The sequence below is a fragment of the Venturia canescens genome, unplaced genomic scaffold (assembly GCF_019457755.1).
Source record: "Venturia canescens isolate UGA unplaced genomic scaffold, ASM1945775v1 PGA_scaffold_15__1_contigs__length_3012046, whole genome shotgun sequence".
NCBI lineage: Eukaryota > Metazoa > Arthropoda > Insecta > Hymenoptera > Ichneumonidae > Venturia > Venturia canescens.
The window spans coordinates 1,722,502-1,745,256 of NW_025108584.1; the positions used below are offsets into that span (position 1 = coordinate 1,722,502).

Genomic DNA, 22,755 nt, shown 5'->3' on the forward strand with positions numbered 1-22,755 from the left:
AACTCGTGGATGCCCCCGCCCCCCCCCCCTCCCCCCCTCGAATGACTGATTTATGTTTCCTGCGGAGTTTTAAGAAAAGTCAGTTGAGAAGAAAAGTGCTCTCAATTATTGGAATCCGTGACGGAGACCCCTAATGAGAAATTTATGTGTCCCATATTACATATTTTTACATTCGTGAGATGGTGATGAGATTTCTTTAAAAATGCACCTGCCCTTCCCTCCAACTTTTGACTTGAGAGATGTTTAGAAGAATGTTTTCCGAGAAAAAAAAAATGTTCACATTGGACTAGAAATCTTTACAGAGATGCACTCGCTCAATGACAGATTTATGTGTCCGGTGTTGCACATTTTTAACCTGCAGAGGCATTTCTCAAAAGGCGCAAGAAGGGATTTTTGAAGTCAACCGCACTTCCTCGATTAGATCCTGGGTACCACATTCGAGTTTCCAGAAAAGTCAAGATTTTTCCTCCCTCCTACTCATCCCCACCTCAGAAACGAAAAAACGCGTATATAAAATGAAACAATTTTGAGGAAGGTTCAGACTCTGTTGAGACGACGTAACAGTTACATTTCGAGTCAAATTTCGTTCAGCGCATCATGTCTCTCACCGTCGACATCGCTACCGAGCAATTGCTGCGTATGCAAGCAACTCTTCTGCGGACGTTGGAGCAATTTTTGGTGTGGGAACACCAGTGTGATACCCTTATCGAATCGCTGGAGGAGCAAGTTCGATCGAAACGACCGCGACTGGGATATCACCACTCGGTCACTTCGCAAATCTTGCGTCTCGAATGTTTGAAGCAGGCAACACGCCAACGCTTCATACATTGGGGCGGAGGATTAAATGATCATGGATTAACATGGCGTGAAATTGACAGCGCATTTGAAAATCGCTTGTCAACCGGTGCTGTGATTAATCGTGATCATATCGACCCACGAAAGTTTCTATTGGATGCGTATGAGCTTGTTGAAGAACAAGTGCAGGCTCATATTTGCAAATATAATAGTATAAAAGTGAACACTTCGTTTAACGGAGAGTTTACCGTGGGCGATAAGCGGGCAAATAAAAGTGTCAACACGGGAAATGTTGAACTTTTCACAACATCGGACTTGAGTGAGTGGTATCGGAAGCGAGTCGTGGAGCCGACTCTGAGATCGCTCGAGGAGTTCCAGGAGAGTGACAGTGGCTGGACATTAACATCAATAACAAATTTAACTGTGAACATCAACAAGTACAACGCTTTGCGGGCGGGATGTCACGTTTCATTGGCGAAACGTATACAGTTGAAAAGAGCGGTGGTAAATGTGAAATCGGCGGATAATGCGTGTTTTGGATGGGCTATGACTGCTGCACTTTATCCAGCAGAAAAAAACAGCGATCGCACATCCTCTTACCCGCATTATTCAACGATATTCAACTTCCAAGGCATCAACTTCCCTATGACGTTGGACCAGATTGGGAAATTTGAGAAGATGAATAATCTCTCAATCAATGTCTATAGCGAGAAGGAGGAAGTCATTCTACCAGTCCGCGTGAGCAAGGAGAAGAAAGAGCGACACTTCAACTTGCTTTACATCGAAGACGTGTCGGGATGTGGAATTGGACACTTCGCGTGGATCAAGAATTTATCCCGGCTCGTCAACTCACAGCTCAATTCTGATGGGCACAAGAAATACATCTGTGATCGGTAAGTATTTTTAATATACAACTGTATACATTTCTTTACGATTATGATAATATACTGTAAATATTTGAAATTTTTTATTGTTATAGATGCCTTCATTACTTCCCAACCATTGATAAGCTGCAGTTCCATGAGGTGGATTGTGGCGTTATCAACGATTGTGCCGTTCGACTACCAGCTGAGAACGACAAATGGTTGGAGTTTACCAATGCCAATCGGAAGGAGCGTCTCCCGTTCGTGGTATACGCCGACCTCGAATGCATCTTGGAGAAGACCAGCGCTGAAGAAAGGGAGAAAAATAAGAGCCAACATCATCGCGTCTTCAGCGTTGGATATTATGTAAAGTGCTCCTACGATGATTCGCTTTCGGGATACCACGAACGCCGAGGTGAGGACTGCGTGGAATGGTTCGTAGAAGAACTTAAACAATTAGCTTTGCGCGTAGAAAAGATTCTTCTTACGAACGTACCGATGAAAGAATTGTCTCCGCAAGAGTGGAGGAAATTTCGGGAAGAAAAAGAGTGCCATATTTGTGAGAAACCTTTTGTCGAGGGTGACGAGCGTGTTCGCGATCATTGCCACTTGACAGGGCAATTCAGAGGTCCGGCTCATTCAAATTGTAATTTAAACTATCAGAATTCGTTTTTCATGCCAATAGTTTTCCACAATTTATCCGGTTATGATGCACATTTTATAATTAAAGAAGTAGCAACTGCGTTCGCGGGGAAAATCGACTTGCTCCCAATAACAAAAGAAAAGTACATCTCCTTCTCGAAAACGGTTCAAACAGGCAAAGACACGCGGAAAAATATAAAATTGCGTTTCATTGACTCGCTCAGATTTCTCAATACGAGCCTAGACAAATTAGCATCCTTTTTAACTGTAGATAAACTCGCGACGTTAAAGTCGCAATTCCAAGATGTAGACCATTTTCATTTATTAACACGGAAAGGTGTCTTCCCGTACGAGTATATTGACAGTTTCGAAAAGTTGGATGAAACGGAGCTTCCACCGCGGGAAGCATTTTACAGCTCTTTAACTGATTCAATAGTTTCCGAGAAGGAGTATGCACATGCGAAAAATGTGTGGGAACGATTTTCAACGCGAACGCTCGGCGAATACAGCGATTTATACTTGAAGACTGACGTATTACTATTAGCCGATATCTTTGAGAATTTTCGCGATACTTGCCTGAAAAGTTATGGTCTTGACCCTGCGTTTTACTACACTCTCCCCGGATATACCTGGGATGCCATGATGAAATATACAAAAGTAAAGTTTGAATTGCTCACAGACATCGACATGGTATTGTTTGTGGAGAGAGGTATCCGAGGTGGTCTTAGTCAATGCTCCAAAAGACATGCCCGTGCCAATAACAAGTACATGAACTCGTATGACCCATCTATTCCATCGTCATACTTGATGTATTTTGATGTGAACAATTTGTATGGTTGGGCAATGAGTCAACCACTGCCGTATGCAGATTTCGAATGGATTGAAGACCTTGCCAACTTCAACATCGAGTCTCATCCATTTGAATCTGAAATTGGCTATATTCTTGAGGTTGATCTGGAATATCCGAAACACTTGCACGATGCACATAGTGATTTGCCATTTTGTCCAACGCATGACAAACCTCCGGGCGCGAAGCAAGAGAAGCTTCTTGCCACGGTGAATGCGAAAAAACGATATGTCATCCACTATCGTGCATTGCAGCAGTGTTTGAAACATGGTTTGACAATCACTAAAATTCATAGAGTCTTGAAGTTTAAGCAATCTTCCTGGCTCAAAACATACATTGATTTGAATACACAGTTTCGTACACGTGCGAAAAATGATTTTGAAAAAAATCTATTCAAATTAATGAATAATGCCGTGTTTGGAAAAACCATGGAGGATGTTCGTAGTCACGTCCAAGTTAAACTGTTAACGGAATGGGCAGGTCGATACGGAGCAGAGGCTATGATTGCTAAACCTAACTTTCACAGTCGAAGTATTTTTGCGGAAAATTTAATCGCTGTAGAGTTGCGAAATCTACAAGTCAAATTCAATAAACCGATATATGTTGGCATGTCTATTTTAGATATTTCAAAAACTTGTTTATATGAATTCCATCACGAGTTCATGATGCCGTCGTATCAAAATAAATGTAAAGTCATGTATACGGATACTGATAGTTTAATTTACCACATTGAATGTGAAGATGTGTACGAGGACATGAAATGTAATCTCGACAAATATGACACCAGTGACTATCCCCATGACAACGTTTATGGTATACCGCTAGTCAACAAAAAGGTCCCGGGTCTCATGAAAGATGAGAACAATGGGGCCATAATGACCGAATTCGTTGGACTTAGATCGAAGATGTATGCGACGCGAGTTGAGGGTGAGAACGATGTTAAAAAAGCAAAAGGAGTAAAAAGTAATGTTGTGGCGAGGACCATAACATTCGAAGATTACGTGAAATGTCTCAATGAGCAGATCGAAATGAAGCGTTCTCAATCTTCAATTCGCTCGACATTACACAATGTCTATACCATCACGGAGACAAAAATTGCTCTAAGTCCACACGATGACAAGCGTTATGTTATACCTGGAACGGTAGACACGTTACCATGGGGCCATTACAATATTCCCGAATTTCCAGAAGCTATGGAGGCATAGATCATTGTAAATACGAATGTGTGCTTGTGAATGTTAGAGATTGCGAGAATATTTGTACATTGAAAGCGAAAAAAAAAAATTGTGAGAGTGAGAACTTGTTCTCAACATTGATATGAAATAAAAAAAATTTTGTGCGAGAGGACTTTTCCTCAAAAACTTGTAAATTTGTAAATATATGTTGTAATTTATGTAAAATAAAAATTTTTTGTGAAAATCTGTCATTCTTTTTCTTTAATCTGCTTTTCATGCGGAGTTGGGGAAAGGTCGTAAAAATCAATCAGACTTTTGAATTTTCCATCTTTATTGTTTACAAATCATTTTTACTTATCCAACTATTGTGTGTTTTGTCGAAACCTAGCCATTTTACAAACAACTGACTACCACGTTTCTTCAATACTTTTTCAATAAGATATATGTCGGGATATTTTGCTCGAAGCAGCTCTTGCTCATAGAAACTACCTGCGATGGGTTCATCTTGATGATCTTTTATATTATAAGTAACTGGATTAGTTTTTCTAACTCGATATATTGTAAATATTTCCGTTGTCCAGTTTGGTGTATAACCTTTTTCGAATACATTCTTAAATTTACTTATGCGTACTTTATCACCGATTTTAAATTTTGCTTGGTTTCCAACTTCTGATCTATTGTATACATTACGCAACAGGCGTTTTTCATTCGCAGTGTTCACATCTTTCGGTTTCATTTTTATCGTACGATGTAATGTATCATTATATTTTATAATTAATGTATCGAGAATATCGATCCATTTCCAGTTTCCGCGAAAACTAAATTGAATCCACATTTTATTCTTAAGTGTACGATTGAAGCGCTCACAAATTGATGCTTTCAAATTACTAAATGTAGAATACAAGTGTATATTATACTTTTTCATCAAAGCCTTAAAGTCAGTATTATAAAATTCTTTTCCTTGATCGACGTGAAGATTTTTCGGTATGCGCCCTTTGCTGAGAATCGTCTCCATTGCAGCACTCACATCTTTTCCACTTTTACTCTTCAACGGTGCGGCCCAGGCGAATTTGGAGAATATATCGATGACGGTGAGGAGAAATTTATGGTTGGAGTTGTGTTGTGCATATGCAGACATATCTACAAGATCAGCTTGCCAAGTCTCATCCAGGCCGCGTATATCCACATGTCGACGTGGATAATTCCGCCGAGCTGGCTTATGCAGTTCTTCAACCACCGCAAGCTTCTTTTCACTCATTTTTTCTTCTCCCCCCCACAGTCCTCATCAATTGCAGAAGATAAGAGTCTGGAGGATTTTTCACTGACTTATCATTAGATGATCTCGTAAAAACTTCATATCATCATGAAGTTCTGAGATTTCTCTCTTTATATTATCAATTTCTTCACGGAGATGGGCGAGCTCGGTTCTCACACGCTTTTCTGCAGCCGCCACATTCGATTCACACTTTTGATTCGTTGTATGAGTCACACTATGAGTTATAGAATGAATGTGTTTGCTGAATGCACCGAGTGTTACAACATCTCGAGCATTTACTGGCTCGCCAACGTTGCTCAGTCGTTTTCGTTCCAAGTCGTAATGACCGTCCGATGTAATTTTGAATCCAGCACCTGGTTTACCCGGAGGACCTGCACCACGTCTACTCAACTTTCGTCCAAACACATCGACGCTCATGTTGGGAATGTGGATGAAAGCAAGCCATCACATGTTAATAAATGATTTCAGCTTCACGCAACTCCTCGATAATCGATATAATTTCATTCGAATGTGATGAATTTCCAGCAGCTTGCGATGCGAGCAATAAGCGAAGACGATCTACCAGCTCATTTGGATCATCCCAATGAACATAGTCGACAGAGGTATGCTTTCGTGCTACCTTATACTGAGGCAGAGCACCACCTTTCTTATCGTTGCTACCGAGCATTTGGGATATATAATTTTTAAATTTAGTATTTTTATCCTGACGTACCGCACCCGTGCGTTTATAAAATTTTTTATGAGCATTCGTTGTGATGATAATTTTCTGATATTTCTCCAAGTCATTTGGTGTTAGATATTTGAGTTCGGGCTCTTTTTTAAACAACAGTTCCACCAAGCCAATACTTTTGGGATACTTTTCATCTCCAACCACTATATGATCGAGTTCGAAATGAATTGGTGAATCACCAATCATTAATCTGTTTTGAGCGAGATTTCGTACTCCATACACGCCATCTAATCTTGTTTTGTTATTACTACGCAGTAAGCCCAGATATTCACGTATCAAATTATCAACATCTCCAGATGATTCCAAGTTATCATCGTCCTCATCATCATCATTATTATCTTCATGAATATCATTATCACTATTTTTAGTTAAGGGTACACCGACATTCTCATCAGTAATTGCATCATGCCAAATATCATCTTTGAAAGAAATATCTTGCTTCATGCTATTTTCTCCGAAATTTGGAGACTCTTCCTTCTTCTCCTCCTGCTCCTCCTCCTCTTCCTCCTTTTTAACATTTACACGTTCATTCTTAATTTTAGGTTTTTTCGTATATGAAACTAGTTCTTCTAATGGTTCAACAATCGGTTTAAACACATCTTGCATTTTCTGCTGAGCACTATCACGTCCACTTTTCAACATTCGATGTTTTCGTCTGATTGCATCACTCGCCTTGGCAAGTTCACTCAATACAGCCGTCTCCTTTAAAAGTTCTTTACGCTTCATGTTGACACGAGTAAGTCAGACTTTAGACTGTCTTGTAAAATCCAGGGGAACAATTATTTATCATCATCATCATCATCATCATCGATAGTGAGGAAAGAATCAAATCCCCTTCTATATCTTCCAGCATTCAACTCACTGTCCTTGTCAATCGTGATGAATCCATACTTGTCCGATTTCCAACACTTGACACACATTTTTTTGAAACTTGCATAAGTCATATCCGTATTGACATGATCATTATATACATGCTTGAGGTTCATATCATCTTGTTTGAATAGCACTATAAAATTTGCATTGTCTCTCACGAGATGTTTCGGAATACGAGTATACGTCTGACAGAGATAAAAACTATCCACAATCTCGTGTCTTCCCATGGAAAAAAATGCTCTCACGTTGTCCTGTTTCTCACACGCTATATCGTCAAAAATGAATATGGAGTTTGGGCGAGCTTCACTAGGTGCCACAACTTGTTCATGCTCGTTAAATTGAAAAAATTCCACTCCTTCCACAGGTTTAAGCATTTGCTCGAGCAATCGGTATTTAGGCTGCTTCAAAGATTTCGAGTATAGATATATATTCTCAAATCTCAAACCATTTGGATGTATTAGGAGCGTGAGTAAGGCATTCGTTTTTCCACAATTCGAGGGGCCACAAAATACGGCTCGAATGCTGTTAGGTAGTAAGTTTCCATGACGCTTCTTCACACTACCCGCTCCAACAATAAATTCATCGAAATTTATTATGGGGAGTTGACCGCTCGAAACTTGTTTCTTCGACTTCATCTCGCATGCGACTGATTGAAAAAATCATATAAATGCAACTTTATAATGTTGGAATAGTCAGTCGAATTGTAACCACTGCGGAGTGATGATTGTACATGATAAACCTGGTAAAGGTTTGGTAAACAGTATAATCAACAATCTCCCCGTGGAACTACATCTACCGGGATATCAATATTGTGGACCCGGTACGAAATTGATCAAACGTCTTGCTCGTGGTGATCCTGGTATAAACGCGCTGGACGCTGCGTGTAAAGAACACGATATCGCATATTCGAAAAATCGTGAAAACTTGGAAGCACGACATCTGGCGGATAAAATTTTGGCTGAACAAGCCTGGCAACGTGTAACCTCGAAAGACGCAAGTCTTGGTGAAAGAGCAAGTGCTTGGGCCGTGACAAACATTATGAAGGCGAAAAAGAAATTTGGTCTAGGTATGAAAGGAGTGACGAAAAAGACCAAAAAAAGTGTTTGCCTGAAAAAGATCATTAGTGCCGCAAAGAAAGCCATGATTCGTAGTGGTGACCCCCGTGAAATCGTCATGTCAGCATTGAAAGGTGCGCGTGCCAGTGTTAAAGGTGTTAAAGTACGCACGCCTCGGGTTCTACCTGTACCTCGCAAAATCGGCGGTTTATTGCCCTTCCTCGTACCCATCTTTGCCGGCCTTAGCGCCGTTGGTGCACTGTCTGGTGGAAGTGCTGCAATAGTCAAAGCTGTAAATGCTGCTCAAGCGGCTAAAAAGGAATTGGAGGAAAGTAAACGTCACAACAGAACACTCGAGGCCATCGCTTTGGGTAAAGGTTTACATCTGAAACCATACAAACAGGGTTTGGGTCTTTACCTCGGGACAAAAAACGTATAATCACGCTACCACATCAACCACTCACCGACATCGATCTGCTAAAGTATGCGAGAGCCATGAAAATTCGTAACTTTCGTGGGGTTTTCATGCGTGACACTTTGCCTGAAAATGGACCACACAAGCAAGAATCAGCAATCGTGAATTTGGATAAAAATGTGGGCCCTGGGACACACTGGGTTGCATATAAAAAGAATGGTCAACGAGTCACATACTTTGACAGCTTCGGTAATCTCCCACCTCCACCCGAACTCATGAAATACTTCAATGTTGGTAGCGTGAAATACAATTATAAAAAGTATCAGGAATACGATACAATAATATGCGGGCATTTATGCTTGAAATTTTTGTGTGGACAACTAAATCGACGAGACAATTATGCACTATATAAATGAGGACTATGGAGCTGCGTGTTTAGTTCTAAATCTGCGAGCATCATGGATGATAGTTTGACGATCACCATTACTGGATCATCCTCCATACTCGAGGCACAATTTTTTCCACCCATCGAACTATCGCCCGACAAAAATTATACTCTTGGACTCGTCGAGCTGCTCACATTCAATTCGATTCCAAATATCGACATTGGTTGCAATGAATTTCACGTTGGAAATCATGTGGTGACCATTCCAACGGGCAGCTATGAAATTGAAGATATTGAAAAATATTTGAAAACTGAGTTGGCATCTAAAAACATACAAATTCAGCTTAAGCCGAATAATTATACGCTACGCAGTGAAATTGAGTGCAATCAATCGATTGATTTTACATCCAAAAATTCGATTGGACCTTTGCTGGGTTTTACGTCGCGTCGATTGGAGCCCAATAAAAGACATGTGTCCGATCTACCCGTGTCCATTCTCAAAGTGAACGCCATTCGAGTCGAGTGTAACATAACCACTGGTGCATACATCAACGGGCGAAAAGTTCATACAATTCACGAATTTTTCCCATCTGTACCGGCCGGCTATAAAATCATCGAAGTACCGTCGAGCGTCATTTATCTACCAATCACAACTCGTCGCATTGACAATATACAGCTTCGTATTGTCGATCAAGACGGAGATTTGATCAATTTCCGCGGTGAAGTCATCACCATAAGACTTCATATAAAATCTCAATGGGCATAATTTACAATCATCGTATTGGCAATATTAATAAGCCAACATGGGATCGCGAAAGCAGTCGTCGATCAACGCTCAAAGAGCTAACACCTCAAAACCTTCTGCTATTGAAGAGTTTGGGTCTCAAAATTCGTGGAGTTCGCGTGTGAGAAATTATCTGCTTTGCTCGTTGTGCATCTGCTGCCTGCAATGGAGGAAGAAATCGTAAACATCCAGACACCCGTCATGTTTGACGAATCCATCATACATTATGAGGTTCATGCTCATCAACCATACGCATCGTCAACATACAACAATAGTGATGAAATACGTATTTCAATCCAACATCAAGATTTATCAATTCTACCGAGCAAAAGTTCAATTCACATTTGCGGCAAACTGACAAAGGCGGATGGTGCAGCGTTAGCTGCAACGAGCCTCGTCAACAATGCCATTTGTCATTTATTCGAGGAGGTGCGTTATGAACTTAACGCAGTTGAAATCGATCGTAATAAAAATGTGGGAATCACATCTCTTATGAAAGGATATACATCTCATTCGTCGGCGAGAAGTGCAATGCTTGAGAACACCGGTTGGCTCGATGTTGAGGAGACTAAACAAATTGTAGACGTAGCAGGCAACTTTGACGTATGCATACCACTGAGCATGCTGCTGGGATTTGCTGAAGATTATCGAAAAATGGTGGTGAATGCAAAGCACGAATTGATTTTGACTAGATCACGTTCCGATGATAATGCCATAGTTCAACCAGCCGCTGAAGATTATAAAATTACACTACGGAAAATTGAATGGCTCGTTCCATACGTCACCGTGGCGGATAAACGGAAAATTCAATTGCTGAAATTCATCGCCAAAGATACCCCAATTCCAATGAGTTTTCGTACGTGGGAATTGTATGAATATCCAATGTTACCGGCGACATCGAAACACGTGTGGTCAGTCAAGACATCAACGCAGCTGGAAAAACCTCGATATGTGATCCTGGCATTCCAAACAGGACGAAAGAATAATAAGAGGCAAAATGCGAGTAATTTTGATCATTGCAACGTTACTGATGTAAAATTATACTTGAATTCACAATGTTATCCTTATGGTAATATGAATTTGAATATAGAACAAAATCAGTATGCAGTACTCTACGATATGTATACAAACTTTCAACCGATGTACTACAATAAGGAGGCCGAACCATGGCTTACAAAAGCGGATTTTCTCAAATTTGCACCTCTCATTGTGATTGACTGCTCGAAGCAGAACGATTCTCTCAAGTCTGGACCTGTTGATGTGCGCCTCGAATTTGAAACAAGCACAAATATTCCAGCACAAACATGCGCATACTGCCTTATTCTACACGATCGCATCGTTGAATACAATCCTGTGAGTGGTGGGGTGAGAAAATTGGTATAAAACCGTACCATCAACTTCTTCGGCCAACAGTCATCATGGATTTTGTCATCGATCTACAAGGCTTCAAAGGACCCATCAATGAGTTTATACTCAAAGAAATTTCAATCATTCGTGCGGACGTGAAGAATGCTGAACCTCTCACACTTTTCTTCGCACCACCGTATGCATGGGATTCTCTGCCGACAAAGTATAAAACGACAAACAAATGGCTGGAACGTAATTTTCATGGATTGCCATGGGATTTTGGTGTAATACCATACGATGCTGCAAGAGGAATAATTCAAACTATCTTACGCGGCGCTCATACCATCTTCGTAAAAGGCGGCGAAAAGTCTTTATGGCTGACGAACTTTTTGGATCTGTCAACGGAGATTATCGATTTGGAGACTTTGGACTGCCCATCGTTGAAAAAACTGCCGAAAAGTCCATCGAAATGCGACCATCACCACCACATCAACGAATCGAAATTTAATTGTGCAACGAAGAATGTAAAATCTTTGCAAAGCTGGTTATACGTATATCATGCATTATGCAATAGAGGGATCTTGGAATAAACAAAACAATTTTTTCATAAATGTGTAATTTTATTTATACAATATTCCTCCTCCTCCTCCTTCAACATACATTTCATCGGTGATTCAGATATATACATTTTTTGCGTTGAGAATATTAGAAATCTCTTTGAGAAAATTCAATAGCGTTCCAATCACCACCGAGATATTTCATGTATAGTTGTCCACAATGAGCCGTTTCCAGAAGTTTCTCGAATACCGCTGGATTCTGGTCGAATGCCTTGACAACTCGCGGTGGCAGGAATACGGTGAATTCATTCCTGATTTCGGCGACGTATCTTTTTCCCCATTTGGTATTTGCTGTCCTCACGTCCGAGATGAGATATTCCTCGTTGACTTGGAGTTCTTTCAGCTTCTTGGCGGGGAGATACTCTGACTTTGCAATGATATTGTTGATGGCGGAGAACTCCATTATGGATATAGTTTTTTGAGATTTTCTTTAAAGAGCAAGTCTTGACTCAACTTTACGAAGACGTGAAGTGATGCTTTTTTCTTCTGGACTCTGCTATTTGTAGTTTTTCCATCTATCCCTACCCCAAAACTGAACCATCCCCTTCCACACGCTTTCAAACAGGTTCAAACGTGATCTATATTGGAATCGATCCAATCTCTTCCGGTGGTCCTTTTTTCTGTACAGGCTCTTTGATTCCGCCGACGTTATGAACACGTGCATTCTAAACTTGTTTAAACACGTTCACAGCATTTCCTACAATTTCGACGTTGCGGAGCCGGACCGTCAATATGATCGTCCATCGATGATATATTCCAATGTTCAACGCAACGACGTAATAATGCAATCTCACTATCGGATTTGTAGTATTCGGGTAAACGATCCCACAGAATATCTGTATATTCACCAAAGTATTCCTTGAAGATGGTTGGAGATATAATTTGGAGCTCCTCCGATGTCATTTCACAGGGATTTTTTATCCGTAAAGTCCCATAGATGTTTACAAGTCGTTCCATAATCGAGCACTTTTCACAATTTCTACGTCTGGGTCTAGCTGAATCAACATGAGTTCGCACCCAGGGTTGATTGAAATGATCGAAACACAATTGATATGATTGCACATCAGCATCACACTGCAAATACTTGGGTAAACGATCCCATAACGTAGGAATAGAATTACTATAGTACTTTAAAAGCAAAGCCTTCGGCAATGACTCAAGTTCATTTTCCGTTAATGTCGATGGATCTTTTGCTGGATGGATAGCATACATACTAGCACACCTTTCCATCGCGACGTTTACTTTCAGAATAAGCGTTCGATGTGAAAATTTTTTTTTTCTCGGAAAACATTCAAACAACTCTCAAGTCAAAAGTTCGGGGAAGGGCAGGTGCATTTCGAAAAAGAAATCTCGTCGGATCTTGCGCCGTCTCAGGAATGTAGAGATATGTAACACTGGACATTTATCATTAGACGTCGTGTGACGTGCAATTCTCGGAATAACAATATATTTTTTCAAAGATACAAGTCTCAAGTGAAAAGTCGGGGGAGGGGCATTTTGAAAAAGAAATCTCATGGAAACTGGCACCATCTCAGGAATGCAAAAATATGTAGGACACATAAATTTGTCATTAGAGTAGTGCTTTGGTCCGATAATTGAGATCATTTTCGAAAAGAGCAGGTCACTTTTTCAAAAGAAAATTCCGTCCAATGCAATCTGATGATCACACCGGAAACATAAATCAGTCATTCGAGAAGTGCGGCAATCTTTTGTCATCAAAGTGCCGCCGCACCCCCGCTGTCCGAGAACCTTCCCCCTCCACATACCATGCAGCCCCGCAACGGTCCCCGCGCTCCCCCGTCCCCGCTCCCCCCTGAGATCCCTGAGTTAGAACTGGTATAGCCTTACTACTCGTGTTTTCACTTCCCATTTTTTGAAATAACGAGTTTTTATCATGATATTGGATGTTATAAGCAGAAATTCATATCTCCGCTAAAAGTCGGAATTCTTCCATGATTTTTAATTTCAAATAGGGAAAAGGAACTCAAGAAACAGGAAAAAAATCCTCACGACCCTGAGAGAAGCCAAGGCATCATTTTTTCACTTCCAATTTCGTGAAAAAACGAGTTTTTATCATGAAATTGTATGTTATAAGGCAAAATTCATGTCGCTGCTGAAAATCGACCTTCCACCATGATCTTCAGTTCCAAATAGGCAAAGGAAACTGAAGCAACCGGGAAAAATTTGTCATTGCAATCGAGACACGCCAATGCAACGTGTTTTCACTTCCCATTTTGTGAAAAAACGAGTTTTTATCATGATATTGGATGTTATAAGCAGAAATTCATATCTCCGCTAAAAGTCGTTATTCTTCCATGATTTTCAATTTCAAATAGCCAAAAGGAACTCAAGAAACGGGAAAAAAACCTCACGACCCTGGAAAGGAACCAAGGCAACGTGTTTTCACTTCCAATTTCGTGAAAAAACTAGTTTATATCATGAAATTGAACTTTATAAGGCGAAATTCATGTCTCCGCTGAAAATTGACATTCTCGCATGATCTTCAGTTCCAAATAGGCAAAGGAAACTGAAGCAACCGGGAAAAATTTGTCATTGCAATCGAGACACGCCAATGCAACGTGTTTTCACTTCACATTTTGTGAAATAACGAGTTTTTATCATAAAATTGTATGTTATAAGGCGAAATTCATGTCTCTGCTGAAAACTGACCTTCCACCATGATCTTCAGTTCCAAATAGGCAAAAGAAACTGAAGAAACAAGGAAAAATTTCTAATTGCCCCCGAGACACTCCAGGGCAACGTGTTTTCATTTCCAATTTCGTGAAAAAACTAGTTTATATCATGAAATTGAAGGTTGTAAGACGAATTTAATGTCTCCGCTGTAAATCGACCTCCCACCATGATCTTCAGTTCTAAATAGACAAAAGAAACTGAAGAAACAGGGAAAAATTTGTCATTGCAATCGAGACACGCCAATGCAACGTGTTTTCACTTCCCATTTTTGAAAAAACGAGTTTTTATCATGATATTGGATGTTATAAGCAGAAATCCATATCTCCGCTAAAAGCCGGGATTCTTCCATAACTTTCAATTTCCAATAGAAATAAGGAACTCAAGAAACAGGGAAAAAATCCTCACGGCCCTGGAGAGAAGCCAAGGCAATGGTTTTTCACTTCCAATTTCGTAGAAAAACGAGTTTTTATCATGAAATTGTATGTTATAAGGCGAAATTCATGTCTCCGCTGAAAATTGACCTTCCACCATGATCTTCAGTTCCAAATAGGCAAGAGAAACTGAAGAAACAGGGAGAAATTTCTCATTGCCCTCGAGAGACGCCAAAGCCACGTGTTTTCACTTCCCATTTTGTGAAATAACGAGTTTTCATCATGATATTGGATGTTATAAGCAGAAATTCATATCTCCGCTAAAAGTCGTGATTCTTCCATGATTTTCAATTTCAAATAGGCAAAAGGAACTCACGAAACGGGAAAAAAACCTCACGACCCTGGAGAGAAACCAAGGCAACGTTTTTTCACTTCCAATTTCGTGGAAAAACGAGTTTTTATCATGAAATTGTATGTTACAAAGCGAAATTCATGCCTCCGCTGGAAATCGACCTTCCACCATGATCTTCAGTTCCAAATAGGCAAAAGAAACTGAAGAAACAGGGAAAAATTTGTCATTGCAATTGAGACACGCCAATGCAACGTGTTTTCACTTCCCATTTTTTGAAATAACGAGTTTTTATCATGATATTGGATGTTATAAGCAGAAATTCATATCTCCGCTAAAAGTCGGGATTCTTCCATGATTTTTAATTTCAAATAGGGAAAAGGAACACAAGAAACGGGAAAAAAATCCTCACGACCCTGAGAGAAGCCAAGGCATCGTTTTTTCACTTCCAATTTCGTGGAAAAACGAGTTTTTATCATGAAATTGTATGTTATAAGGCGAAATTCATGTCTCCGCTGGAAATCGACCTTCCACCATGATCTTCAGTTCCAAATAGGCAAAAGAAACTGAAGAAACAAGGAAAAATTTCTCATTGCCCCCGAGACACGCCAAGGCAACGTGTTTTCACTTCCCATTTTGTGAAAAAACGAGTTTTTATCATGAAATTGTATGTTATAAGCAGAAATTCATATCTCCGCTAAATGTCGTTATTTTTCCATGATTTTCAATTTCAAATAGGGAAAAGGAACTCAAGAAACGGGAAAAAAACCGCACGACCCTGGAGAGAAACCAAGGCAACGTTTTTTCACTTCCAATTTCGTGGAAAAACGAGTTTTTATCATGAAATTGTATGTTACAAAGCGAAATTCATGCCTCCGCTGGAAATCGACCTTCCACCATGATCTTCAGTTCCAAATAGGCAAAAGAAACTGAAGAAACAGGGAAAAATTTGTCATTGCAATCGAGACACGCCAATGCAACGTGTTTTCACTTCACATTTTGTGAAATAACGAGTTTTTATCATGAAATTGTATGTTATAAGGCGAAATTCATGTCTCCGCTGGAAATCGACCTTCCACCATGATCTTCAGTTCCAAATAGGCAAAAGAAACTGAAGAAACAGGGAAAAATTTGTCATTGCAATCAAGAGACGCCAAGGCAACGTGTTTTCACTTCCAATTTCGTGAAAAAACGAGTTTTTATCATGATATTGGATGTTATAAGCAGAAATTCATACCTCCGCTAAAAGTCGGGATTCTTCCATGATTTTCAATTTCAAATAGGCAAAAGCAACTCAAGAAACGGGAAAAAACCTCACGAACCTGGAGAGACACCAAGGCAACGTTTTTTCACTTCCAATTTCGTGGAAAAACGAGTTTTTATCATGAAATTGTATGTTATAAGGCGAAATTCATGTCTCCGCTGGAAATCGACCTTCCACCATGATCTTCAGTTCCAAATAGACAAAAGAAACTGAAGAAAAAGGGAAAAATTTGTCATTGAAATCGAGACACGCCAATGCAACGTGTTTTCACTTCCCATTTTGTGAAAAAACGAGTTTTTATCATGATATTGGATGTTATAAGCAGAAATCCATATCTCCGCTAAAAGCCGGGATTCTTCCATAATTTTCAATTTCCAATAGAAATAAGGAACTCAAGAAACAGGGAAAAAATCCTCACGGCCCTGGAGAGAAGCCAAGGCAATGGTTTTTCACTTCCAATTTCGTGAAAAAACTAGTTTTTATCATGAAATTGTATGTTATAAGGCGAAATTCATGTCTCCGCTGGAAATCGACCTTCCACCATGATCTTCAGTTCCAAATAGACAAAAGAAACTGAAGAAACAGGGAAAAATCTGTCATTGCAATCGAGACACGCCAATGCAACGTGTTTTCACTTCCCATTTTGTGAAAAAACGAGTTTTTATCATGATATTGGATGTTATAAGCAGAAATCCATATCTCCGCTAAAAGCCGGGATTCTTCCATAATTTTCAATTCCCAATAGAAATAAGGAACTCAAGAAACAGGGAAAAAATCCTCACGGCCCTGGAGAGAAGCCAAGGCAATGGTTTTTCACTTCCAATTTCGTGGAAAAACGAGTTTTTATCATGAAATTGTATGTTATAAGGCGAAATTCATGTCGCTGCTGAAAATCGACCTTCGACCATGATCTTCAGTTCCAAATAGGGAAAAGAAACTGTAGAAACAGGGAGAAATTTCTCATTGCTCTCGAGAGACGCCAAGGCAACGTGTTTTCACTTCCAATTTCGTGAAAAAACTAGTTTATATCATGAAATTGAAGGTTGTAAGACGAAATTCATGTCTCCGCTGTAAATCGACCTCCCACCATGATCTTCAGTTCCAAATAGACAAAAGAAACTGAAGAAACAGGGAAAAATTTGTCATTGCAATCGAGACACGCCAATGCAACGTGTTTTCACTTCCCATTTTGTGAAAAAACGAGTTTTTATCATGATATTGGATGTTATAAGCAGAAATTCATATATCCGCTAAAAGTCGTTATTCTTCCATGATTTTCAATTTCAAATAGCCAAAAGGAACTCAAGAAACGGGAAAAGAACCTCACGACCCTGGAAAGGAACCAAGGCAACGTGTTTTCACTTCCAATTTCGTGAAAAAACTAGTTTATATCATGAAATTGAACTTTATAAGGCGAAATTCATGTCTCCGCTGAAAATCGACATTCTCCCATGATCTTCAGTTCCAAATAGGCAAAGGAAACTGAAGCAACCGGGAAAAATTTGTCATTGCAATCGAGACACGCCAATGCAACGTGTTTTCACTTCACATTTTGTGAAATAACGAGTTTTTATCATGAAATTGTATGTTATAAGGCGAAATTCATGTCTCTGCTGAAAACTGACCTTCCACCATGATCTTCAGTTCCAAATAGGCAAAAGAAACTGAAGAAACAAGGAAAAATTTCTAATTGCCCCCGAGACACTCCAGGGCAACGTGTTTTCATTTCCAATTTCGTGAAAAAACTAGTTTATTTCATGAAATTGAAGGTTGTAAGACGAATTTAATGTCTCCGCTGTAAATCGACCTCCCACCATGATCTTCAGTTCTAAATAGACAAAAGAAACTGAAGAAACAGGGAAAAATTTGTCATTGCAATCGAGACACGCCAATGCAACGTGTTTTCACTTCCCATTTTTGAAAAAACGAGTTTTTATCATGATATTGGATGTTATAAGCAGAAATCCATATCTCCGCTAAAAGCCGGGATTCTTCCATAACTTTCAATTTCCAATAGAAATAAGGAACTCAAGAAACAGGGAAAAAATCCTCACGGCCCTGGAGAGAAGCCAAGGCAATGGTTTTTCACTTCCAATTTCGTAGAAAAACGAGTTTTTATCATGAAATTGTATGTTATAAGGCGAAATTCATGTCTCCGCTGAAAATTGACCTTCCACCATGATCTTCAGTTCCAAATAGGCAAGAGAAACTGAAGAAACAGGGAGAAATTTCTCATTGCCCTCGAGAGACGCCAAAGCCACGTGTTTTCACTTCCCATTTTGTGAAATAACGAGTTTTCATCATGATATTGGATGTTATAAGCAGAAATTCATATCTCCGCTAAATGTCGTGATTCTTCCATGATTTTCAATTTCAAATAGGCAAAAGGAACTCACGAAACGGGAAAAAAACCTCACGACCCTGGAGAGAAACCAAGGCAACGTTTTTTCACTTCCAATTTCGTAGAAAAACGAGTTTTTATCATGAAATTGTATGTTATAAGGCGAAATTCATGTCGCTGTTGAAAATCGACCTTCCACCATGATCTTCCGTTCCAAATAGGCAAAGGAAACTGAAGCAACCGGGAAAAATTTGTCATTGCAATCGAGACACGCCAATGCAACGTGTTTTCACTTCACATTTTGTGAAATAACGAGTTTTTATCATGAAATTGTAGGTAATAAGGCGAAATTCATGTCTCCGCTGAAAACTGACCTTCCACCATGGTCTTCAGTTCCAAATAGGCAAAAGAAACTGAAGAAACAAGGAAAAATTTCTTATTGCCCCCGAGACACTCCAAGGCAACGTGTTTTCACTTCCAATTTCGTGAAAAAACTAGTTTATATCATGAAATTGAAGGTTGTAAGACGAAATTCATGTCTCCGCTGTAAATCGACCTCCCACCATGATCTTCAGTTCCAAATAGACAAAAGAAACTGAAGAAACAGGGAAAAATTTGTCATTGCAATCGAGACACGCCAATGCAACGTGTTTTCACTTCCCATTTTTTGAAATAACGAGTTTTTATCATGATATTGGATGTTATAAGCAGAAATTCATATCTCCGCTAAAAGTCGGGATTCTTCCATGATTTTTAATTTCAAATAGGGAAAAGGAACTCAAGAAACGGGAAAAAAATCCTCACGACCCTGAGAGAAGCCAAGGCATCGTTTTTTCACTTCCAATTTCGTGAAAAAACGAGTTTTTATCATGAAATTGTATGTTATAAGGCGAAATTCATGTCTCCGCTGGAAATCGACCTTCCACCAATGATCTTCAGTTCCAAATAGGAAAAAGGAACTCAAGAAACGGGAAAAAAACCTCACGACCCTGGAGAGAAACCAAGGCAACGTTTTTTCACTTCCAATTTCGTGGAAAAACGAGTTTTTATCATGAAATTGTATGTTATAAGGCGAAATTCATGTCTCCGCTGGAAATCGACCTTCCACCATGATCTTCAGTTCCAAATAGGCAAAAGAAACTGAAGAAACAAGGAAAAATTTCTCATTGCCCCCGAGACACGCCAAGGCAACGTGTTTTCACTTCCCATTTTGTGAAAAAACGAGTTTTTATCATGATATTGGATGTTATAAGCAGAAATTCATATCTCCGCTAAAAGTCGTTATTCTTCCATGATTTTCAATTTCAAATAGGGAAAAGGAACTCAAGAAACGGGAAAAAAACCTCACGACCCTGGAGAGAAACCAAGGCAACGTTTTTTCACTTCCAATTTCATGAAAAAACGAGTTTTTATCATGAAATTGTATGTTATAAGGCGAAATTCATGTCGCTACTGAAAATCGACCTTCCACCATGATCTTCAGTTCCAAATAGGGAAAAGAAAGTGTAGAAACAGGGAGAAATTTCTCATTGCTCTTGAGAGACGCCAAGGCAACGTGTTTTCACTTCCAATTTCGTGAAAAAACTAGTTTATATCATGAATTTGAACTTTATAAGGCGAAATTCATGTCTCCGCTGAAAATCGACATTCTCCCATGATCTTCAGTTCCAAATAGACAAAGGAAACTGAAGAAACCGGGAAAAATTTGTCATTGCAATCGTGACACGCCAATGCAACGTGTTTTCACTTCCCATTTTGTGAAATAACGAGTTTTTATCATGAAATTGTATGTTATAAGGCGAAATTCATGTCTCCGCTAAAAGTCGGAATTCTTCCATGATTTTTAATTTCAAATAGGGAAAAGGAACTCAAGAAACAGGAAAAAAATCCTCACGACCCTGAGAGAAGCCAAGGCATCGTTTTTTCACTTCCAATTTCGTGAAAAAACCAGTTTTTATCATGAAATTGTATGTTATAAGGCAAAATTCATGTCGCTGCTGAAAATCGACCTTCCACCATGATCTTCAGTTCCAAATAGGCAAAGGAAACTGAAGCAACCGGGAAAAATTTGTCATTGCAATCGAGACACGCCAATGCAACGTGTTTTCACTTCACATTTTGTGAAATAACGAGTTTTTATCATGAAATTGTATGTTATAAGCAGAAATTCATATCTCCGCTAAATGTCGTTATTTTTCCATGATTTTCAATTTCAAATAGGGAAAAGGAACTCAAGAAACGGGAAAAAAACCGCACGACCCTGGAGAGAAACCAAGGCAACGTTTTTTCACTTCCAATTTCGTGGAAAAACGAGTTTTTATCATGAAATTGTATGTTACAAAGCGAAATTCATGCCTCCGCTGGAAATCGACCTTCCACCATGATCTTCAGTTCCAAATAGGCAAAAGAAACTGAAGAAACAGGGAAAAATTTGTCATTGCAATCGAGACACGCCAATGCAACGTGTTTTCACTTCACATTTTGTGAAATAACGAGTTTTTATCATGAAATTGTATGTTATAAGGCGAAATTCATGTCTCCGCTGGAAATCGACCTTCCACCATGATCTTCAGTTCCAAATAGGCAAAAGAACCTGAAGAAACAGGGAAAAATTTGTCATTGCAATCAAGAGACGCCAAGGCAACGTGTTTTCACTTCCAATTTCGTGAAAAAACGAGTTTTTATCATTATATTGGATGTTATAAGCAGAAATTCATACCTCCGCTAAAAGTCGGGATTCTTCCATGATTTTCAATTTCAAATAGGCAAAAGCAACTCAAGAAACGGGAAAAAACCTCACGAACCTGGAGAGACACCAAGGCAACGTTTTTTCACTTCCAATTTCGTGGAAAAACGAGTTTTTATCATGAAATTGTATGTTATAAGGCGAAATTCATGTCTCCGCTGGAAATCGACCTTCCACCATGATCTTCAGTTCCAAATAGACAAAAGAAACTGAAGAAAAAGGGAAAAATTTGTCATTGAAATCGAGACACGCCAATGCAACGTGTTTTCACTTCCCATTTTGTGAAAAAACGAGTTTTTATCATGATATTGGATGTTATAAGCAGAAATCCATATCTCCGCTAAAAGCCGGGATTCTTCCATAATTTTCAATTTCCAATAGAAATAAGGAACTCAAGAAACAGGGAAAAAATCCTCACGGCCCTGGAGAGAAGCCAAGGCAATGGTTTTTCACTTCCAATTTCGTGAAAAAACTAGTTTCTATCATGAAATTGTATGTTATAAGGCGAAATTCATGTCTCCGCTGGAAATCGACCTTCCACCATGATCTTCAGTTCCAAATAGACAAAAGAAACTGAAGAAACAGGGAAAAATCTGTCATTGCAATCGAGACACGCCAATGCAACGTGTTTTCACTTCCCATTTTGTGAAAAAACGAGTTTTTATCATGATATTGGATGTTATAAGCAGAAATCCATATCTCCGCTAAAAGCCGGGATTCTTCCATAATTTTCAATTTCCAATAGAAATAAGGAACTCAAGAAACAGGGAAAAAATCCTCACGGCCCTGGAGAGAAGCCAAGGCAATGGTTTTTCACTTCCAATTTCGTGGAAAAACGAGTTTTTATCATGAAATTGTATGTTATAAGGCGAAATTCATGTCGCTGCTGAAAATCGACCTTCGACCATGATCTTCAGTTCCAAATAGGGAAAAGAAACTGTAGAAACAGGGAGAAATTTCTCATTGCTCTCGAGAGACGCCAAGGCAACGTGTTTTCACTTCCAATTTCGTGAAAAAACTAGTTTATATCATGAAATTGAAGGTTGTAAGACGAAATTCATGTCTCCGCTGTAAATCGACCTCCCACCATGATCTTCAGTTCCAAATAGACAAAAGAAACTGAAGAAACAGGGAAAAATTTGTCATTGCAATCGAGACACGCCAATGCAACGTGTTTTCACTTCCC

At 39.4% G+C, this 22,755-nt stretch overlaps 1 protein-coding gene across 1 annotated transcript in view; it reads left to right on the plus strand.

Moving 5' to 3' along the window:
- Positions 1–1,240: 1,240 nt before the first annotated feature.
- The window catches only part of LOC122418616 (uncharacterized), a 94,855-nt gene continuing 73,340 nt past the window's right edge, over positions 1,241–22,755 (plus strand). Inside the window, exons 1-2 of the mRNA XM_043432889.1 lie at positions 1,241–1,688; positions 1,775–2,173. Coding sequence (XP_043288824.1) covers positions 1,342–1,688; positions 1,775–2,173 — 746 coding nt within the window. The 5' untranslated portion in view covers positions 1,241–1,341. The remainder of the gene's footprint in view (positions 1,689–1,774; positions 2,174–22,755) is intronic.